Source organism: Chenopodium album, chromosome 7 (assembly GCF_948465745.1).
Source record: "Chenopodium album chromosome 7, dcCheAlbu1.1, whole genome shotgun sequence".
NCBI lineage: Eukaryota > Viridiplantae > Streptophyta > Magnoliopsida > Caryophyllales > Amaranthaceae > Chenopodium > Chenopodium album.
The window spans coordinates 49357854-49380974 of record NC_137840.1 but is presented as its reverse complement, the minus strand read 5'-3'; the positions used below and the strand labels follow the sequence as shown (position 1 = coordinate 49380974).

Here is a 23121-nt window from a genome sequence, read left to right as displayed (position 1 = left end):
GAATTTTTTCGGTTGTTTCTCCCTATAGACCATCTTTTCTTTACCCTTCCCTTTCACATAATTCTTCTTCCTTAGCATTATAGGAGTCTTAAACTCAATCCCTTGTGTTCTCGGACCTAGACGATCTTTAGGAGGAGCTTTCTTATTTCCAAGACGACTCTTCACATCAGAATTGCGTGATCCGAATCGTTCCCTCCTACTTCTAGGATTCAACCATGCCTTGTATGCACTAGATAAAGGAGGAGGAGCTTGGTCACTTGCAGAAACGGTCCACAAAGGTCTTCCAATCCAAGAAGCCTCGTACTTGTGAACGTTACTTTCATGCAACGATACTTCACGAGGACTATCGTTATAGCGTGGAATTACTTGTTCAAGTCCATACTGCCGCATCAGTCGAGAGGGACAATAAAAGGTCAGTTTGGAGATACTAGGAACACGGCAATATAGAGTTTCATTCGTGCCAACCATCCTGGTAAGCCTCCACCAAGGCACCACCCAACGAATGGAAAATTCCCTCTTTGCAAAGAAATTTTTCCAATCTTCATACGACATGTTCGCAAAGTAATTCTTTTTCCTGCGGACTAGGTCGTTAGGGCCATATTTTTCAATATCGTCGGGGGCTTCAAATAATTCAAAACGTTCCATCAACCAAATCTGCAAAAAAAAAAAAAAAAAAATAGTCGGAAAAAAAAAATTAAAAAAAAATTGCAGATTCTCGTGACACGGCAGGGTTAACCGTGTCACGGCAAACACCCACCGTGACACAGTGCCTGTTTTATGTCACGGGGGCTATTCGGAGCATGTTTTTACCTGCAGTAGTACCAGAGAGCCCTTCCTGATGGCTTTCCGGTCAGCTTTTGCCTCGTCAAGACCACGAAATGTTTCTCCAAGGCACGTCGGCATAGGAGATCTTCCGGATTCGACATGCTCAAGCACTGACGCTAGACAAGCATGTCCTACCCTACCGTTTGCAAATAGAAGCTTGCTAAACATGCAAAAAATATATGCCCTTCTACGATACACATGATAAGACTCAGAGATAGGGCGATTAAAATATAAATTAGCAAGTTTTTCTAAGTCTACTTCATTACCACAAACAATTTTATTTAAATCTGGATCTGTTAGATTCAGATGACGTTCAAAATCTTGGTAATAATATTCACGTAGGGTAGGCAAGGCAATAAGATTTCTAGCAGGAAATCCAAAGATTGCACCAAATTCCTCCGGCAGAGGACAGATTTCATCATAATCAAATTTGAAACAGTGTGTTTCTGGACTCCAATAATCTAATGCTGCCCTAAGAAAATCATGTTCAATAGCTACGTGTCGCAGAGCTAGCAAACCCCTGACATGAAATAATTCTAACTCTCTTTTTTCAGCATTGGTCAAAGAATAAGACCAATCGCGCAATGTATTATCAAAATTCTAAGACATGATTATTGAAATATGAAATTCTAAATTATTTTGTGTTTCGTAATTATGCATATCATGAATAAACTGGTCTTATTTTATAGCAAAAGCGCTCGAAACTGCCCAGAATTTATCTTTTCATACGCGTAAAACACACCGCTAAGTAATACGCGTCCCGTGACACGGGAAGTTCTACCGTGTCACGGGAACTTTTGCTGTGACACGACAAGTTCTGCCGTGACACGGTACACAGTGCCGTGTCACGGCACTTCACGCGTTTTCTTTTTTCATCTTTTCCCATATCTATCCGGATTTTTATAGTATTTTATCTTCACCGTCTATTTTTCAGTTTTTCTGAGAGTTTTATTTCTAATAAAATTCTCACTTTTTTTTATCTATATTCTTGTTATTATTATTATCTTTATTTTATTTATTTATTTATTCATCACTTTAAGATTTTATTTCTTTATCACTTTATTTATTTTTTGTCTTTTTATTTCTTTTTATTTTGGGGAAGGTAATTTCATTTATTTTATTTCTTTATCACTTTATTTTTTGTCTTGGGGAAGGTAATTTCATTTCTTTCTCATTTTATTTTTATTTCTTTTTCTTTTGGGGAAGGTAATTTTATTTTGCTTGTCTTTTTATTTCTTTTTCTTTTGGGGAAGGTCGGTACCCTCCATTACTCCACTTATGTTTTTTTTCGTCGCGTCGTTAATAAATACACAATCACACACAAGGAGTTTCAAGCACACACTAACACACAATAATAAATACATAAACCGTGAATAATGTACAAAGAGTCGTAATAAATAAACATGTCAAGTGTCATAGTATGTACAAATAAAAACCCTCGGTCAAAAGTCTCTAGAGCCAGAGTTAGTATCATCTCCACCCTGCGCATATGGGAACGGTGAGCCGAAGAGTCCCTCCACCATCCGAGTACGGGGAGTAGTGTCCCTACTAGTCCCTGTAACCCCATCAGTAGTCAAACTCAAGGCAGGACCCGTCCAGCCGGAAAACGGTATAGACTGGCCCAAAGACACTGGAATCGTCGGTGAAGGCATCGTCCCATACATCGGAACTGAGAACAAGCCCGACACCGGTGGAGGAATCCCGGACAATGGAGCTGAAAATGAACCAAGATCCAAGGGAGTCAAAACAGACCCAAGCTCAGGCTGTGGAGGCTGTGAAAACGACTGTCGCTGCCCCTGACTCTGGCCCGGAAAGCTGGTGCCACTGAGCCTCCTAAAATGGCTGAGTAGTCTGAGGCTCTCACTGAGAATGAGAACGCCGGCGAATCTCAGGAGATCGTCTACCACGACCAAGCTCCTCCTCGTCCGAGCCTCTAGGCCTCGAGCGCGAGCGGGACCTCCGTCGCTCCTGAAAGATACAAAATCAAAAGGTGTCAACAATGCAAAATAAAACAAATGGTAGAAGTGAAAAAATGAATGATACCTCAAGAACGTCGCTAGAGCTCCGACAACTCGCACCACGCCGAAGCTTAATGATGCAATACTTCAGGGCGTCAACCAGCTTCATGAATCCCATCATCTCCGGGCGGTTAGGCTGAGGATAAAACAAAGAAAAGTCAGTAACAAGCGGCGTTAAAAAGATGAATAACGCATCAAGGAAAACTCACCGGCTCAAAGACCTCGGGCAGAGACTCCTGCGCCTGTCTGTAACCCTCTGGCGCGTCAGCAATATGATCCTCGGTGATACCAATTGGCCCTGGATAGCGAACAGACTGAGGAGGAATCTCGATCCTCCCCACAGGGCGGATGGTCGTCTGAAAATATGATCGAATAATCAAGTTATTCGACTATTTAAAACAGAGACTAGTAAAGAAGATCCTCAAAAGAAATCATACCTCAGGAAGACGGGGTGGAGGAGCCAGAGAGGGAAGCAAGTCCCGCGCATAGTCACTCTCCATGTGAACAAGCTCCTGCCATGGAAAAGTATAGCGCTCTCCCCTGTTGATCAACTCTCTGATCAAGCGGGAGTCCAGCATCGACTCTGGTGGAGATGAGGGCACCACAAAACGATCGCCGCTATGCTGACGGACGACTCGCTCCCCCAAATACCAGACAAAGCGTCCGGTACCAACCAAAATGGTACGGTACGCTGAAAGACGCAGGGCCTCAGGTAGATCAGTCATCCCGGCCCAAGGACGATACTGGACATCAATGGCAACCTGGAAACCATAAAAAGTTGGCGTGAACCAACGGAAACAACGTCAGAAGGAAAAGCGCAACAAAACTAATCCTTACGCCAATAGAAGAGGTTACTCGGCGTAGTAGCCCACGCAGTGCAGGGACGGACTCCACCCGCGACTCTCCTCGATCATGCCAGCTGGCCCCGACAGGGAAATCATGGACCGCTCCACGACGCCGGCGAGGAGCCAAGCCTGGGAAGTACTCGTAGAACCATAGCTGCAATGAAAAGTAATCTTTAGCACATGAGTCGAATAAGCTAAAGTGAAATAAAAAAGGGAAAGATCATCACCTCTACGACTCTCCACAGACCATAGACGGTGATGGGAGACTCGTCATTCAGCTGCCGACAGCCATGACGTAGCGATAAGAGGAGATCGGCGTATCCAAGGCTGGCCCAGCTATAGGATCCTGTCTCATGGATCCTGACCAGAGCGGGGAGGTAGCAAAGGAGTACACGTAAACTCCTATCAGGAGAAAGGGTCATAGAGATCAGGATCAGGATGAAGATCCGCACTCGCTGCTCAGCCGTCGTATCCTCCATGTCGAAGCCACGAGCTAAAACTGAAGCCAGCTCCGATCGTCCGCTCCTAGGACCTCCTCGAGACACTGGTCGAGACCTGATGTGCTGGACGATCGGACCCAACAAATAAGCTTTCTCAGCCGATCCCCAAGACAGATCAGACATCTGAGCTACAGCCCGGTCAGTGAAGCGCAGCCCGCTGATCATACTGAAGTCTAGGGGGGTCACCGTCATCTCCCCCCAAGAAAAATGAAAAGTGTTGGTAGTATCCCAGAAATACTCCAACAATGCGCGAACGACCATCGCACCGCAACCCCGGGGGCTGCGAAACCCTACAACCGCCGTATAAAAATCTACTAAGCCAGCCGATTCCCATAGGGCGTTGGTAGCAGGATCCCTCGTAATGATCTGGTGAAGTCGAGGGATCAAATCGCCAGCTCCAGAACCATGGTGGCGAAGCGTGCCATCAACTATGCCGGAGAGTGGGCGATGAGAGACATGGTTTTCACGGCAGAAAACCAACTGGTCTGGAGTCCACGGAGGTGGAACTCACCTACCCCTACTCGTAGAAGTCCGAGGCTCGGACTCTAAGACATCGTCGTCCATGCCCTCAGAACGGTGGGAGTGTCCTCCCGAAAAGCCCGACGCCGGCCGTGGGTAGAAAGATCGCAATCTCGTCGCCTAGGCATGCTATTATAAAAATCTAAATGCTTAGCATCATTTCCTAAGACATTTAATTCAAGTTGCATATTTATAAAAATAAAAATCTAAATACTTAGCATCATTTCCTAAGTTATTTAGTTATTTATTGAATTATATGCTAAATTTTTACCTCCAGGCTAAAAATTGGCAAAATTATGGTATTTAGTTTCTCCATGACAAACTAATACTACAGTTCTCCTAGCCGCATGATACTATGTTCTCCATAACAATATAGTACATATGCAAAATATGAATCAACACATCATTTCACAAGGTTCACCACCATTTTTTCACCATGAACATCATTTCACAAAGTAGTACCCAAAAATGTGATTTGCTCAATTCTCCATCAAATCATGTAATTTTTGTTTCAAATTTCTCACAAACACACATACATACATATACAAGTAAAATCATAGCAAGAATTTCACCATAAAACCTCAAAATTAAGAATCCCCAAATTGATTTTTTGTAAGGTTTTTTTTTCATGAAATTACTTGAAGCAAATTTGAAATAAAAAATTAAGAAAAACTTACATAGATCTTTGTAGAGGTTCAAAAATGTGGAATATGGCGAAAAATTGGAGCAAATTCAATAGAAAATCGAGCAGCAAAAAAACTTTTAAAAAAAATCAAAAAAACTCCGGCCACCAGGAGGACTGCCGCGACACGGTCAACTGAATCCGTGACACGGCGAGGATGTCCCGTGTCACGGTGAGCTTCACAGGTGACGGAGCTCCGGTGACTCCGACGGCCGCTTCAGGCAGAAGACACCAACAGCAGCAGCAAAAATGAACTGCAGAAACCCGCAGCAAAAATATAAAAAAAGAAAAAAGAAGAGAGATAATGCAGGACCGCCGCGACACGGTGATCGTAACCGGCCGACGGGAAGAGAAGCCGAACGCCGGTGAGCAGTCGACGAGGTGCGGCAAACCAAGAAATTTTTTTTGAGCTTTTGAGTAAGAATCAGACGAGGAAGAGGATGGCCAAAATGAGAAAAAATGTTGATATTTAAAGTCAATAAATCCCGTGCAACGGACCCCGTTCCCACGTAACGGTCAGATTTTTGTGTGGTGCACAAGCTTTGACCAGTCAAAGATGCTCTTTTGACCGTTTTTCAGCCATTCGGTTCCCGTGACACGGGACCCCCTTGCCGTGTCACGGGAAGTAGCTTCGGGTGACGGGGGTCCCTGACCGTGTCACGGGAATATTTTAATGTGACACGGCGATTTTTGTTCAAGTTATTTGCGAATATTCTGATATTTTGACTGAAGTTGCACGATTTCTTGCATAAATCGAACAGTTATTTTTCGCTGGAATTACGCGGAAAATTGTAATTGATACTTAAAGGGGACTAAAATTACAATTTTACCCCTAGCAAACATCAAAGTCTCTTTTTCGGCATTTTAAGCACTTAATATGGTCGAATAATCGGCTTAAAATTGTGAAACATCTGCGGCCCACGTTCGGGGATAATCGAACCATCATAGACTTACAAATTTCAACAATCCTCGGCTTTCCTCAGGCTTGGAAAGCGTTATCGGTGGATTTTTCTTCAAGTATAGAAAACTGCCAAGTCGGCTTTCCTCAGGCTTGGAAAGCGTTATCGATGGATTTTTCTTCAAGTATAGAAAACCGCCAAGTCGGCTTTCCTCAGGCTTGGAAAGCGTTATCGGTGGATTTTTCTTCGAGTATAGAAAACCGCCAAGTCGGCTTTCCTCAGGCTTGGAAAGCGTTATCGGTGGATTTTTCTTCGAGTATAGAAAATCGCCAAATTCTTTTGTCGGCTTTCCTCAAGCATGAAAGGCATTATCAGTGGATTTCTTCTAGCATAGAATGACACCAAATTCGTTCGTCGACTTTCCTCAGGCATGGAAAGTATTATCCGGTAACTTTCTTCAGGCTTAGAAAGGTACCAAACTCTTCAGTCGGCTTTCCTCAAGCATGGAAAGCGTTTCAACAAATGTCACTCGGTGGATTCCTTCAAGCTTAGGAAGCTGCCAAATTCGTTTGTCACCGATACACTGGTGCCAGATACGTATTCTATCCCTTTACTCTTTTATCTGTGGAATTAACATTTTTCTGCAGGTATCGGCGTATGCAGAGTGATTTAGGATCGCAGAACGTCTTAAATCATTCTCCGTACCTATCGGCTACTTTGACTATCGTTTTCGAAACTGATGTTTCAACAAACTCAGTCAAAGTGGGGGCTTCTGTAGACACCTAAAAATGTCTCCCCAAAACCAAATCCGAAGATAAATAACCTTTCACCGCCACTATTGGTCGGGTTTAGTATTTAATCCCGAGAGTGCTTAAAAAATCGTATTTTATTAAATTCATATTTTTGAACAGTCCATGGATTAGTCTTGATGTTTGGTAAAAGCATAGTTTTAATTTCAGCCCAAACTTATTAATTAATTCTAGCCCAAACCTTTTTTATTTTTTTGTTTTATTATTTATTTTTGGCCCAAACCTTTTATTTATTTTTATTTAATTATTTTCTTATTTTAGCCCAAATAATAATAAGTCAGAAAAAGCCCGAAATTATCAATCGGCACTTAAAATACCGAAAGAAATTAGGGTTAAAAATGTATTTAGACGGAAAAACGGGCTGGAATTTCCCGCGCCACGGCAGGTACCTACCGTGTCACGGGAATCCTTCTCGTCTGACGGTGGGATTTCCTGTGACACGGGAAATCTGCCGTGACACGGGACATTCCGTGTCTTTTCCGCGTAAACCCTTGACGCGTTTTCTATCCCGTTTTCTGAAAATTTCCCGCGTCATGCCAAAAGTGTACCGTGTCACGGGAAAGTGTGTCGTCTGACGGTGGAGCTTCCCGTGTCACGGTACAGTTTGACCGTGTCACGGGATACTTTTTTAGGGTTTTTATCATTTTAGGGTTCCATGTGCTCCCTCAGCACATTTTCCCTATAAATACCCCCTCATTTCTGATGTATGGGGCACCGAGAATTTCTCTTATTTTATTTTCTCTCTTCTATGCTTTAGCCTAAACACTAGCCTACCCTTTTCACTTCAAAATTCCTTCTTCAAACACTCAAAGGAGTCCATATTTTACTCGAGGTTCTGTCCTTAAGCCAAGGCGTGAAAGGTAGAACTGTTTGAGGGTTTGGCCCCAAAATCAACTTTATTTTATTTAATTTAATTTAATTATTGTTTATTTATTTCCTTGAAGTTACTAACTCGTTTATTATTTTGTAGTTGCAAACAAACAGAATCAAAGTAAGGATCATGCTCCTTTTGTTTTTATTATTTTTCTAACGATTTTATGTTGTTGGAATTGTGATTAATTTGGTTTTAATATTAATGTTATTCTATTATTTTTATGATCACCATATTACATGTTTAAAGGGAATATGTAATTGAAAATCACGCCTAATAAGATAATTTGGACAACCGGTTTAGGATCCCTTTTAATCTTATTATTAATTGAAGTGATCTCCAATATTTTAGAATTACGTGTGCATTAATATTAAACCAATTTAGTTAAATAATAGTTTGGATCGAATTGAATTATTGTTTGTATGCCTTTGAGGTCACAGGAATGCTTTTCTATATAAGAATCGAGTGGAGGCCAATACGGGCGAATGTGACTCCATGACTCACTTCGTACCATCATCCCCGATCCTCCTTTCATGGTTCCGAACCATATGGAGTTAGTAATATCATGGATTATGAATGGGGTGTAACCTTCACGGGTCAATCGTTGTTGCCTATTGTTGTCCCTTATCGTGGTTGCCTTTTTATGATCCGTGAACGGTTTACAAATTCCTTAAAAACTTGTTGGCGGCTCCCTACTTTATTTGTCCCTAATCGTTGTCCCTAATCGTAATGTCAATTCCTACTTCCTATGAGTGCCAAGCATATTCACAACATGCTTTAACGTAGGCGCACTTCAAACGACGCCTACAACGGGGCATTGATGCCAACCCCGATAAGATTAAGGCTATTCTCTACATGGAATCCCCTTGAAATGTGAAGGAAGTGCAACGCCTTACAAGCTGCCTAGCCGCATTGGGGAGGTTCCTATCCCGATCAGCGGATAAAAGTCTGTCTTTCTTCAAGGCCCTCAAAAGGCCTAAGTTCTTATGGGATGAGGAAGCCGAGAAAGCTTTCCGGCAGCTGAAGGAACATCTAATGAACACTCCGAAGGTTGTTAGCCCCCTCCCCGGGGAGACATTGTTCGTGTACTTGGCCATATCGGACTATGCCCTGATTGCGGTCCTTGTTGCGGAAAGAGATGAAGGCCAAGTACCTGTCTATTTTGCTAGCCATGCCCTAAGGGGGGGCTGAGACAAGATATACTCTCATAGAGAAGGTGGTGTACGCTTTAGTGATGGAAAGTAGGAAGTTGAAGCCATACTTTCAAGCACACCCGATCAAAGTCCTCACCAACCAACCAATCAACAAAGTACTAGAGAGCAAAAATCACTCATCCCGAATGACGGATTGTTCGGATCAGTTAGCTGATTTCGGAATCGAGTTCGAACCCTGGAAGGCCATCAAGGCCCAAGCCTTAGCCGACTTCATAGCTGAATGCGCTCACAGGCCTACTCCAATAGACACCTCCGCCCCTAGGGCTCTTTATGTGGATAGGTCGTCTAGTAAGGCCGGAAGTGGAGCTGGGCTAGTCATCATCTCCCCGGAGGGAGAGAAGTTTGAATATGCAATCAAGTTTGCCTTCCATGCATCAAATAATGAAGCTGAATATGAGGCTCTTATCTTGGGGCTAAACTTGTGCTAATTCATGAAGATAAAATCCGTTCAAGTATGCTCAGACTCACAGCTCATAGTGGGGCAAATGACAAAGGAATTCGAATTGAAGGAGGAGAACATGAAAGCCTATTTTGAAAAGGCTGAAAGCTTGACAAGATCGTTTGACAACTTTGAGATCAGGCACATCCCCCGCTCAGAGAACCAGCAAGCTGATGCTCTTGCCTGATTAGCAAGCTCGGCTGAGGGGATAGCCCCCCGGAATATTATGGGGGAAGTATTAGAGAAGCCAAGCACCCAAAAACTTGTTGTCATGGACATTGATAGAGGGGAAACTTGGATGGACCAAATCATTCAATGCCTAAAGGGGGAGCTGCTCGAGGACACCCCCGACTTCATAATGATCAAAAAGCGGAGTGAGTGGTTCTTTCTTCATGATGGGATCTTCTACAAAAAATCCTTTACTCATCCATTGCTGAAGTGCATTACCCCAGAGGAGGGAAATTATGTTCTTAGAGAAATTCATGAAGGGGCATGCGGTAGCCATCAGGGTGGAAGGACTATAGCTGGAAAGGCGCTAAGGGCCGGGTTCTATTGGCCAACCCTGAAGGATGATGCTGCCAAAATTGTCAAGAAGTGCAAAAAATGCCAAAGGTTCGCTGACATGCCCCATGTTCCGGCCAATGCACTCACAAGTATTCAGTCAGTCCTACCCTTTGATCGTTGGGGCATGGACATCCTAGGACCATTCCCCGTAGCCTCAGGACAAAGGAAATTTCTGATAGTAGCGGTGGATTATTTCACCAAGTGGGTTGAGGCTGAGCCGGTGGCAACAATAACTGATAAGCAAGTCCAGAAGTTCATCTGGAGGAATATCATCACCCGCTTCGGGGTACCCCGCATCTGAATCTCAGATAATGTCCGGCGATTCAATAGTGGGCCAACCATAGAGTATTGTGGGCGTTTTGGAATCAAGGCAAGGTTTTCGGCTATGTGTCGACCCCAAACAAATGGCCAAGCAGAGGCGGCAAACAAAACAATATTGAAAGGGTTGAAGACAATGCTGGAAGGCACGAAGGGATCTTGGGTGGATGACTTGCCCGGGATCTTATAGTCCATTCGTACCACAGTCAAGGAAGCTACGGGGCAAACTCCTTTTGCCTTAGTATATGGGAGTGATGCAGTACTCCTCGTGGAAGTTGGGATCCCATCCCCCAGGGTTACTTTCTATGACCCCGACCGAAATGATCAGCTAAAGCCCTTGGCCTTAGACTTACTCCTAGAGATAAGAGGAGATGCTCTGCTTCGCTCTATAGCATACAAGCAAAGGATTACTCATTATTTCAACAAAAGAGTCAAGGCAAGGCCCCTGGTTGAAGGTGATTGAGTGCTACGAAAGTGTGAGGCTGCGGGCAAGCCCCCGGCATTGGGCAAGCTAAGCCCTAATTGGGAAGGGCCCTACAAGATTACAGAGGTAGTCCGCCCGGGAACCTTTCGCTTACAAACCCCTGATGGCAAGGACCTCCCTCGGCCATGGAATGCAGACAACCTCCGGCGGTTTTATGTCTGAAGCATCTTCATCACAATGATACCCTAGGGGCAATAAGAGCCGATGCTAGGAGATCAACTTCTATATAGCGCATCATTGTAATGACTTTCATCTTTTTGTTAATATAATGAAAAACCCCCGGTTGGGATGTTTGCCCCATTTATTTTGCGCTTGTTATTTGTTGTTTACTTAGTTTATTTTTGAAACTTTTATATCGCTCATTAGCATAGCCAACGTTCATTTAATAGCACCACATGCCGGGCATAAGGCATTTTTGGTTCGCTAACACTAAAGTTTGTTCCAATGTTTGGGGCAAGATGCTAGCCTATACTCAAAGCATTTGAGATAGAGTCCTGGCCTAAAGATCACTCATAACTTGGGGCTCGTTTAGCCCCAATATCATTTCACTTTAATAATAATAAGAAGGGATAGCCCAGCTCTCATATCACTCGTAAATTGGGGCTCGTTTAGCCCCTAGCCCATTTACTTGGTTAATTTATAACTTAGGGCTCCTTTAGCCCCCGGATGTCCACACAAATCACGTACTTGCAAAAAATAACATAAGGCTCGGTTAGCCCTCGTTCATGCCAAAGTTACTTGATAAGCCTAGGGGCTTCTTTTTGGCCCCTAGGAGGTGAATGAGCAAGCAAAAAGCAAGTGTTAAACAATAAGCAAGCTGAAGTAAGAGCACATGAAATTTACATCAATAAGAAAGGCCGAAGTAAAAGTCAAATGTGCAAATGTACAAGCCGAGTTAGAGATTCAAAGTTCAAACAAAAATATCACAAGTCTCATAAAAAGAAAATACATCCTAGGAGAAGTCAATCAAGGCAAGGCAAGAGGCTACTCCTCGGTCATGCCCTCCTCAGCAAGCACCTTCCTCTGCTCCTCCTCATCGGCCTCGCGAACGAGATCCTTAATCTTGCCTCGTACCTTAGGGTACGAATCTTGGAGACCGAAAGAAGTAAAGGCAACCTGCATATGAGTCAAGGCATCCTCAATCCCCGCCTCAAAGGCCACATATCCAATCTCAGACTGGAAATCAGCGCAAGCCGGAGACTTCTTCCATTCAGCAATTACCTCCTCCTGGCTTTGCTCCACTTTCCTCCGAGCCTCAGCAAGATCACTCTTCATCTGAGCCAGCTCGTCTTTCCTCTCCTTCAATTCTTTGGCAATCAACTCCTTCCCTTCCTTAGCCTCCTTGAGCTGAGTCTCAAGGGCTTGAATGTGGGATGTCCCGGCCTCCTGGGCATCAGCAAGCTCCTTCTTGGCCGTCTTCACCGTCTCTCGAGCCGAGTTAAGCTCCTCCTTGAGGCCATGGATCTCGGTCCTAGCCTTTAAAAGCTCAGCACGGAGACCCTCAACATCCTTCATGGCCCCCCTCCGGTACTCCTCGGCGAGTACACTCAGAGTCATGCCGGCCTACATTCCAAAAAGACAAGAAGATGATGGTTAAATACAACCAAACTAAAGATAGAGAAATTCGATGTTATATAGAAAAATATACCTTCAAGACGCCATCAAAGGCCGAAGAAATAGCCTTGTTGGGATCCTTCTTCACCACCTCAATATCCTTCGCCGAGGGGAAGCGGACCATCGTTTGCTTTACCGTCTTCTTCCGGCCCCTCTTTGTGATGCCGAGGAGAGAGTCAGGAAAGTAAGGAGTCATGTCCTCTCAATCCTCCCCCCTTCCTCCTCGCTCTCTTCCACCCGAGGCTGTTTTCCTCGATCCCCGAAGCCCTCGGCCTCTAGAAGCTCAATGTGAGTGGAGCCGGTCGGGGAGACAAGCTGAGACCCCTGATCGTCTATCTCCATGTTGGTGGTGCCTTGGGAGGATCCCTCTCCCCTCTCGGCCGTTTTCCTCCTCAACTTTGAGTTCTTCGGGTTCTGAAAGAACAAATCACAAGTGAAGTTAGCAAAAAAGCGACATTTCATAAAAACCAACCTCAAAGAAGTAGGCATACCTGGGGAGGGGGAGGAATGCTCATGTTCCCCTTCCTCATGGAGACCTTGACCTTCCCAGCTCGAAAGTTCACCTCCGAAATCTTCTTCTGAAATCTCTTTGTCAACTGCTGGAAAGCAACAACTGAAATCATCATTTGCACATGTTTGTTATTGAACAACAAGGCTCAGGAGAAAGCATAGAAGTGAAAAACATAAGTAAACAAAAATAAATCCTACCACTATCATAGGTGTGGCTCAAGCCCACCACACTCAAAAACCGCTCTTTCTGAAAGTGTCTATCCTTCAAAATCCACATGGTTGGAAGCTTCTCTTTGGACCCTCTTTCCTTATATGATTGCAACCAAACAGCCGTCACGGCCTCATCGACTTCCATGGCAGGAACATTGTAGTTCAAGCCAACCCTAGGCACACCGCTATGATCTCGGGGAACCCTCCAACCCCCAGCATGGTAAATGAAGAGAAAGGTGTGGCGAAAGCCCTTCTGACTCGTGGGTTTAGTGTTTATAGTAAGATAGAACTCCCTACCATGAAAAGCATACCACCCATGGTTATCTACATTTCCTGGGGCTTCTTGGAGCCTATGTGTGTTCCTAAAAGCAGTCATGGTACAAGGGGCTCCAAGTAGACTACAAGTGGCTATGTACGCGTTTATCGTCAACCAAGATTTAGGAACAAGCTGGATTACGCAAAGGTTATACTCAATCAACAACTCCTCAATAAAAGGGTGTAGCGGAAATCTCAACCCGTTGTCCAAGCATTGCCTATATACAGCTATACACCCAGGGGGAGGGTTACTACGGTGCTATCACCCCCAGGAGGGGAAATGAGAAAAGGCTCCCTAATATGGTACTTAGTCTGCAAATGTCTAGTATCCTCAGATAAAGATCTAAGCCAAGTAGTGGAAGGGTGACACATAGAAGGGCTAACTCTCCTAACTGGTGGTTTAAAAGTCACCGGCGCCCCAAGAGAAGAAGAAGTATCATCCTCACTTGACATTGTCACCACTCCGTCATTAAGCAATCTTTTCAAAGAACCTCTAGAAGTCGGTTCACGTGCAAGAGAAACTTCCCAAGGAGAAGGAGGCAAAAAATAATCAAAGCATAAATCATGCTCGGGGGGTGGGGATGGCACACATGGAAAAGGCACACCCAAAGGAACAGAAGAATCAACACTACTACCAATTACATTTGTTACAAGAACTCCCCCCGCCCAGATTTCCTTAGACAAATCATAAGATGAAGGGCAGGGGAGAGAGTCAAGGTAATCTTGAGTCGCTTGGTCGTTCATGATACATGCATAGCTCAACTCAAGACTACCCCGAGGAATTCTTAATGCACATACAAAAAATACAACAAGCGTACCTCTAAGCCTAACATCATCAAAGGCGCAGCCGAGGAACAAGCAAGCATACAAGGAAAAAGTAGCAAATAATTACTAAGCCTGGAGACATGATACTTAGAGCTCAAAAAACTAAGTATAGAAGACTCACCAAGTGCTCAAAGAGGCCGAAAAGAATTGTCTTGAAGCTAATCAAACACCCCGGGGAGAAATACTCCTGAAATGCCAACAAAAATCCAAGAGTCAGAAAATTTTAAAAATCAAGCCCAGGTGAAAAATACATTCAAGTGCTAAAAAAAATCAAAAATATAGTAAGCAAGGCTCTCAGAATTCAAAATCAGGCCCCCGGGCTAGTGCTCTAATGCACCAAATGCCCCCTCGGCTCGGCCCTCCGAGCCCTCAGACATTGTAGCTATACCCGTGTCATTCCCACTTAAATATCTCTTCCTTACCTTACCTTACCTAAATCAGCTTAAAAAAAAAAAAAAAAAAAAAAAAAAAAAAAAAAAAAAAAAAACTCAAGCTAAACCCGAAAACCACCTCACCTCATGCTCTCGACCTTACCAAATCTCTCGCTCCCTCACCTACCTTTGGCCAGATGGGCCGTCAGTGAGCAGGGCACCCCCTCGGCCGCACGGGAACCCCCTCGGATCCCTCGGCCTTGTTGCTATCCTTTCGGCATTCACCTTCATCAAATTCTCTCTCTTTCTGCCCCATCTTAATAACCTCACAAAATCAAAAATCAAACTTGAGCCTTCAGAAATCTGCCTCGACCTACCCGCACATTTAAAGCCCTCGGCCTGCACAATACCCCTTCGGCATACCGCGCTCATCGCAACACTCACCCTCTCGGCATTCTCCCTCAGGCCGCATCTCCTCTCTCTCTCGCACCTCTCCGCGTTCAAAAGCACGAAACCCGCATGTTACCCCCTCGGCTGGGCATCCTACATTCTCGGTATATGCCAAGTAGGCACCTCACCTCACGGCCTGCTCTCACTCCCGAGTATGCTACACCAAAAATCTCGAAAGCTAGGAACAACGTTTTCACCCTTCGCACAGCTACCCCCTCGGAAGGGTCGCAAACCCCCTCGGCCAGATGCAACCCCTCTCGGCTTACTCTAAGTCCCTCGGCCTTACCCACCTCCCATAACCTTGAGTTAATCTCTCATACCTCCCTCAGCTAGGGGTAGCAGCACCAGCCGCGCCGCATACTCCCTCGGCCCCGACAGTAACTTCCTCGGCATAAGAGGTGATTCCTCAATGCTCTCCCTTGGTACGTCCCTCAATTCACCTCTCACCCCTTCGGCATACCCTTTCCCTCGCACAGCGACCCTCTCGGCCGTGCACCTACCCTCTCGGCACCTAGAATGCCAAGCTCTCGGCCTCGCTAATCTCTCTCTCTCTCACCCGATTTTAGCTGTGCATAAACCGAAATATAAAAAATAAAAAAATTATCCTATGCTAAGCCAGTCAGGAATCCGAAAATTCATCAATTATCAAACACAAACCCCAAAATTCAAAAAACCAATTAAAGCACCCCTAGCCGAAATTCATGCTCAACCAAAAATTAAATTAAAAATTCAAGTGCATAAACACCTAGACATGCTTTCGGATCTATAGAAATAAATCAAAGAGTGAAAATTTTCACATACCTCTTGAAGATCTTGATGAACTTGGATGAGCTTGTTAATATGAAATTAGGTGATGTGACTTGGATGTTCAAATTCTCAAGAACTTGGGAGAAATTGGAGAGGATTTTTTGAAAATTCTCTAAGGAAAATGAAATGGGTGAAAAGCAAATGCAAGTACAGTGGGAGTTCATATGTTCAAGCTAAGGAGATGGCAACTCCTCAAAACCCTAGTTCAAATGGGCCTAAGTGATGCTTGAGCCCAGAAAGTCACCATTGAAGGATTAAGCTTAATTACCGGCTTAATTACCAAGGAATCATCATCAGATTATCTCTAGAAATCCCAAGCTTAGTCAAAAAATGGAGACAAGACATACCTTCAGCAAAGTACATGGGGCTCGGCCTGAAGAAAATATTCTGAAAATGAAAATTTCATCAGTTACCCCTAAGCCATCATTAGGCTTAACTCTCAAAACTGCTCAATCATCTGAATTAAAGTACCTTCTATGCATTGCTTGGGGCTGGTTTTCACCCTTGCAAGTCGCTTGGGGCTCTTTTTAGCCCTCAAGTACCCTTGGGGCCCGTTTTTGCCCTCATGTACGCCTCGGGATTTACTTCAGCATATGTGACAACTTCTCTCATCTCTATTCCGCGTGATATCCGAACTTCATGCGATCTCGTTCCCACATCACGCGTGGGGCTAAATGTTTGGGCCCAGTCCATTGTCTTAAGCCCATTAACCTGAAATTACGAAAATACCCCTCCATGGTCCAGCCCATCATTAGTCAGAGCAAAGTACGGACTTACCCCTAATCTGTCCAACTAAGTACAACTTCTGCCACCTGAAAGTACATCTATAAATAGCTCTCCAATCATTGATGATGGTAACTTTTTCCTAATTCTCTAATCCTCTCTTTCTACTTTCTCTCTCTAAAGTACTCTTTCTCTCTCTAATTTCTCTCACTAGAAAGTACATTTGCTGACTTAAGCATCGGAGGGGCTTTCCCGGGTCATACCCCCGGGGCAGTTAACCTTCTTTCTCTTTTGCAGGCCTAGCTCTCGGACAGCAAGGCATAGCTGAGGGAAATTCGGACATTCATTGGACATAGCTCTAGGACATCTTGATTACCCTTACTACCCTAAGACTCCCAGGAGCATTCTGTTTCCAGAAACAAATTTACTTCCCATCTTTTGTGGGAAATAGAAATTTCCATGAATTCCCACTTCCCCCATATTTGTTTTTTTATGTCAACCAAACAACTACCCATTTTATCAATTCCCATGAATTTCTAATTCTCCCATTTTATAATGTCAATTGAGCGATTTATTGTTGTTTTTTTAGCGATTCATTGTTATTGTTTTTGAACGATTAATTTTGAGCGATTTCTTCGTTCTTCGTTGTTGTTTAATTTTTGTTCTTCGTTGTTGTTTAATTTCGTTGATTTATTGTTTTTTAGTTTAATTTTCTGGATTGAATTTTGTTTCTTGATAATTTTGATGTTTTTTTAGGGTTGATTTATTGTTTTTAGAGTTGTTATATTTGTAGATACATCATCATCTTCTATTGAAATAGAATGTGATTTATCAATGATCTTTGCCCCATATTTTGAGTATAAATCACAATGTCTTGTAGCTTTCATGCTCTGAAGTTTAACATCAATATCGTTATAATTTTTTTTCCCCGAGTTGATGTTATGGTTTAAGGCTTAAACCGTCTAATGGTGTTTAAGCATTAGCAATAGAAAAAGATTGGGTTTTTCTATACAGTAACCTCATATTTTTTCACTTTTCTACGTTGTGACCTAGCATATATGACTTTCCACGTTGTAACCTTAAAGCACGAAAATGGAGTGTACGGTAACCTCTTCGTTAAACTGTCGTTAGTAGGTTCCGTTAACTTTATTGAGAGTGCGTGCAGATAGTCTGTTATCAGTTTTTGGGGGAATATTTCCCTCCAAAAAAGCCTCTACCCCCCTCCTTTCTTCTTCTTCTTCTTCTTCTTCTTCCTTTTATAAATACCTTGTTGTTTATTTTTTTAATTATTTTAGGCTTCCATTGTAGGTAAGGAAGGTTCCATTGTAGCAAGAAGCCATGTCTAGTTCTCGCTGCTCGTTTCCCTCCAATTCACCCTGTTCCTTGCAAATCTTGAGCCCTCGGTGCTTTTGCAACCCTCCAAAAGAAGCAAAGTTAAAGGTTTCAACAAGTCGAAACCCTAGGAAAGTGTTCTTTAAGTGCAACGACTGCGGGTTTTTTGAAGTGGATGGTTGAAGGTGATGTGCAGTGTCTTGAAGCATTCAGTGGTGATGAAATTGAAATTGCATCTCTGAAGGAGTAAATAACAGAGCTGATTAACTACATTAGGGAAGTAGTTAAAGTTGGTGTTTTTATGTATGTAGTGTTAGTGATGATTATGCTGTTAAAAAATGTGGGGTGAAGTGATTGTAATAGAATGATTGCTGTAATTTTGATGTGTTAATGAAGTTGGTGGAAATACCCTTATTTAAATTCAATGATAATTCAATTTGTTTCAGTTGTTATAGGAATTTATAATTCAACATACAACACTGAGTAGCCTTATGCAATCATAAAAAGACAACATATAATAATAACAACACAAGTTGTAATTCATGATGCTTAAAATTTTAACAGCCATCATCAATCATCAGTTTTGTACACCCAAAAAATCATCCACCATTTCCTATCATAAGTTTGACAACCCAAAAACATAATTACATCATATATGGGGATTAAATACAAAATGCAACCAAGTTTGTTCCCAAAAAAGCTTGAAAATATAAACATTACTTCAAAGTTGTCCAAAAATAAACCCACTTTCATGCTCAATCATCCTTGACCTGTTGGAACAAAGGGGCTCATAACATGGCAAGCCTATTCATGATCTTTTGCCTTTTAGGGCTAACACTCTAATGCAAAGAAGCTGTAGCAGGGGCAGGCTGAGAGAAAGGCCCTTCAGCAGCAGAAGGCTCTCTGGTTCTGTTCCTGTTTGTCAGCACTGGTTGGCTTGAACACTCTGCATTTGACTGAGTTGAGGTGGCTCCAACCATTTGGTCAATCAAGTTGAAATCCATCTCATCTTGGGTGGCTTTCTGCCTAGTTCTCTTGCCCTTTGTTGCTGTGGTGGGTGCCTTCCCTTGCTGCTGCAAAAGTTATTTCCTGGTCAAACCACCCTTGCAAGTGGCAGCATTATGACCAGGTTGTTTGCAATTCTTGCAGTTAACAGTACTAGACCTCTTCCCTTTTCTTTTCTCTCCCTATTCTCTTCTCCTATTTCTAGAAGGTCTCCCAACACTTCTTTTTAATGGAGGGGGGACTAGTTTAGGAACATCCATGTCAGGCCACTGATCAGGGGATGGAATGGGCAATATATTCCCACTGTATGCCAACTTATACCTGGCCACAGAGTACCATTCCCTAACATAATCATTTGGGTCTTTCCCAGCATCAAGTATGGCCCTGATTCCATGCTTACATGGAATTCCACTTACTTGCCACCTCCCACAAACACAAGACCAGCTGTTCAATGACACTGGGAGCATACTTCTCCCATCAGACACTTCATACTCCCCCCTTCCAGAAGGATATGCATGGCATAACCTTGATTCTTTGGTCAAAGTCCTAACTCTTTCTCTTATGTTAGGACATATGCCTTCCTCCACCCACTGCTCAGCTAATTGTTGCCTTGTTGCATGCCTAACCATGGCAATCCTCCTAACCCCTGTATTGCAAAATTTTTTTAAAAAAAAAGGTTAATTCAATAGTTATAGACCAAAAAATACAGTGATGGTGTTAACATACACGTTATACCTTCAAGTAGTGTTAGGATGGGATATGTCCTATCAACACCAATAGTATTGTTGAAACTTTCAACAAAATTGTTGGTATTTTCATCAGAAGACAGTTGGGGGTCAAACTTCCATCGTGTCCATCTATTAAGGGGCCCCACCTCTTTAAACCAATTCACAGCTCCAAGTCCAGCTGTTGTTTGAATTTTCTTCAAAGCTTTTTTGAAACTGAAGGCAGAGTAGGCATTAGTCACTGCCCAAAACAGTTTGTGCATTAGGATACCTGGGTAATCAGCCTTGAAGTTTTTACATAAGTGTCTTGCACAGTATCTTCTAGGAACCTTTGGCCATACTTGATCCAAAGCAGGATCAATTCCCTAGCAAACAAAAAAAAAATCATAGTAAAAAAATTAGAATCTGATACTACAAATCACCATCATTGATTATTAATTTTCTTTGAGAAATGCAAACCTTCTGTCTATCTGAGATTATTGTCCGTTCAATCCTTCCTGTGCTAGTCAGAGTGTTCTTCAAGTGATGAAAAAACCAACACCATCTTGTCTTGTTCTCTGAATCAACTACAGCCACTGCAACTGGGAATATTTCATTATTCACATCTAAAGAGACAGCTGATAATAAAATCCCTCCATAGTTGCCTTTCAAATGGAAACCATCAACACCAATCAACCCCCTACAACCTTGAATAACACCTTCAAACTGTGCTGCAAAGCTTATGAATATTGACTTGAACTGGAGAGGATGTTCAGGTTGCTGTAGGGCTTTCTAAGTACAAAATGCAATTGTCCCTGGGTTTCTCTCCTTAAGCAAATGACAGTAAGCATTGAGGTTGTGGTAGGACTCATCATGCCCTCCCTGAATTAGCTCCATTGCAATACTCTTCATTTTATACAGTGATAAGGTGGCCATTTTAATACCAAATCTCTCCCAAAGCAACTGATTGAGAGCTTTCCCTTTGATATCTAGGCTAGCTCTAATATACTCCAGCAACTTTTGAGCTGCCCACTTGCAATTGCACATGGAATTGCTGACCATGTTCAGGTCACATGTGTGGCCATGCTTAATGTTCTTATAGCCCAAGTAAACCCATCAATGAGAACAGTAGCATAAATCCTCCACCTGCATCTACTATCAGCACATTCAGCAGTGTACCTGTCATGTTCAGCTTTCCTAACCACCAAGCTAAAACCTTCTTGGATGCAATAGTCCCTAAGGGCATCCTTGAAATGATCCCTGTCTACAAACAACTGCCATGGCCTTAAAGATATTCTCCCAAACTCTGCATCATCATAAACCTCACCCTTATTGTACAACTTTCCCATGTAACCCCCTTCAGCATCATAATACTTCTCATTACACCTAAAAGGCTCCCAACCTCCATCCACATAATTCTGCTACAGTAACTCACCCACATTCTCCTCCTCCACAAATTTAGCACCATAATCACCCTCACTCTCATTCCCAATCTCTTGCTCCTCCTCCTCAGGAATGTACTCACCATCACTCTCAGAACTGCTGTCATCATCATTATCAAGGCTAGCATCATCATTATGTAAGCTATCATCATCATTATGTAAGTTATCAGCATCAGCAAACTCCACCCCAATTACAGATCTTATCCTAAGTATCCTACCTGTTTCACCTTCTTGTACTGTTTGGGATGACTGACTGTAAGGAACAAAAACACCCTTAACCTTTGCAGTGGTGTTAGGCATTTTCTTACCACGAGGAAAGAGAACTGCTTTGCTTTGGCAAGATCTATTTTTCTTGCTAGGTTGAGATGGGGTTTCATTTTGGTTATTTTGTGGTGGTCTAGTTGGAGCCTGCCTAAGATTTGGGCTTGGGTTAGCTTGCAATAGCCTTGGGCTTCTTCTGGGTCCTGGAGATGACAATTGGGGTTCATAATTTCTTGTACAAAAGAAGTCATCATCAGCTAGTGTGATATGAGGGGGAGAATGAGGGGATATTTCTTCTAACAACCTACGTAACCTCCTAGGCTGACTTAATGAGGGGGTCAAGTTTTGGGGTGACAAGGAATGGGTCAGCCTTGGGCTCCTCCTAATGGGTTCAGCATCTGTTGCTGTTGTGTTTTTCCAAGTGGATATTTTTGGTCTGAAAGGCTTAGGTGGGCCTAGTTTAAAAGTCCCTGGTGGACCTTGTTTAGGTGGACATGGTTCACATGGGCTTGTGACAGCTTGTTGTTGGCAAGCAGAAGATGGGCCAGGAGCAACATTTGGGCCAGGATCAACAATTGGGTCAGTACAAAAAGGTGGGCCAGTAGCAGAATCTGCCACAGTAGCAGAACTTGAGGCCTGTGGTTTAGGCTTAGTTTGTTGGGGTTTCACTGTCTTAGCCAAATTTAGTATAAAACTAGGCTCACTCAAGCAACCCACCCACACATCTATCTCCTTGCTTTGTATATTCCCAAACATTTTCATCAATGTAGCATCATCCACTAATTTCAAAGCCTTCTCCTTATAGAAATAATGTAACCTAGGATACTTAGGCAATTCATACTCTCGTTTACCAAATTCCTCAAACATATCATTAATTACAACAATTAGCAAACACTTATCAACATCATCAATAGTTAAATCAACACAATTACCACCATAGTGGATTTTCAAAATTCTCTCTTCATCCATCTGCAATGTTACCAATACATCTATCAATTTTTAAGCAACTTCAAAAAATTACAGTCATCATACCCACCCACAATTTACTCATATACAAACCCACAAACAAGCACAAAATTATACAGCAAAAATACCCTCATAATCAACATACCCCCAAACCGACATTACCCACAACCAAGCACAAAATTTTCCAAAAACCCACCACATAAACACTACAAAACAACAAAATTTATAACCTTTATCTACTCATCAACAGAATAAATTCATAATTCGACATAAAATTCAACAATTGTACGTAAAGGGCTGAATAGACGACGAAACACATACCTCTGTCAATGCTTCTGCTCCACTATGAGATTAATCTCCACGAATGCCGCAGCAATAGCCCAAGTTTCCGTGCAAAAATTTAGCCAAGTTCTGTCAGAAATTCGATCGTTAGGGTTTTTGATCAAATGATGAAATAGGGGTGAGTGAAATGATGAAGTCAGAGGAGGGAATTTTAAAGGAGAGAGAAATTCTAGTGTACAGTAAAAGGTAGGTGACGGAATAAATGCCAACCCCCAACGTCCGTCATAAATGCATGCTAACGTAGGTTAGCGTACACT

The 23121-nt window shown here is 43.0% G+C and overlaps 1 protein-coding gene across 1 annotated transcript; it reads right to left on the bottom strand.

The window, feature by feature from the left end:
- Positions 1-18983: 18983 nt before the first annotated feature.
- On the bottom strand, positions 18984-20915 carry LOC145640263 (uncharacterized). Its single transcript, XM_081691565.1, has 5 exons — positions 20654-20915; positions 20334-20584; positions 19885-20239; positions 19404-19795; positions 18984-19217 (listed from the first exon to the last, which is right to left on the bottom strand). Exons 1-5 carry the CDS (start codon positions 20913-20915, stop codon positions 18984-18986), a joined length of 1494 nt encoding a protein of 497 aa, XP_081547691.1.
- Between the last annotated feature and the right edge of the window lie 2206 nt (positions 20916-23121).

What these genes read in the sequence shown, in the direction of transcription:
- LOC145640263 (XM_081691565.1), bottom strand. Translation starts at nt 20,915, where the DNA reads ATGGTCAGCAATTCCATGTGCAATTGCAAGTGGGCAGCTCAAAAGTTG. An exon ending in CCCAGGGACAATTGCATTTT is followed by an intron (nt 20,585 to 20,653) that starts GTACTTAGAAAG and finishes TAAGCTTTGCAG; the next exon opens with CACAGTTTGAAGGTGTTATT. An exon ending in ATCAGTGGCCTGACATGGAT is followed by an intron (nt 19,218 to 19,403) that starts GTTCCTAAACTA and finishes TAACTTTTGCAG; the next exon opens with CAGCAAGGGAAGGCACCCAC.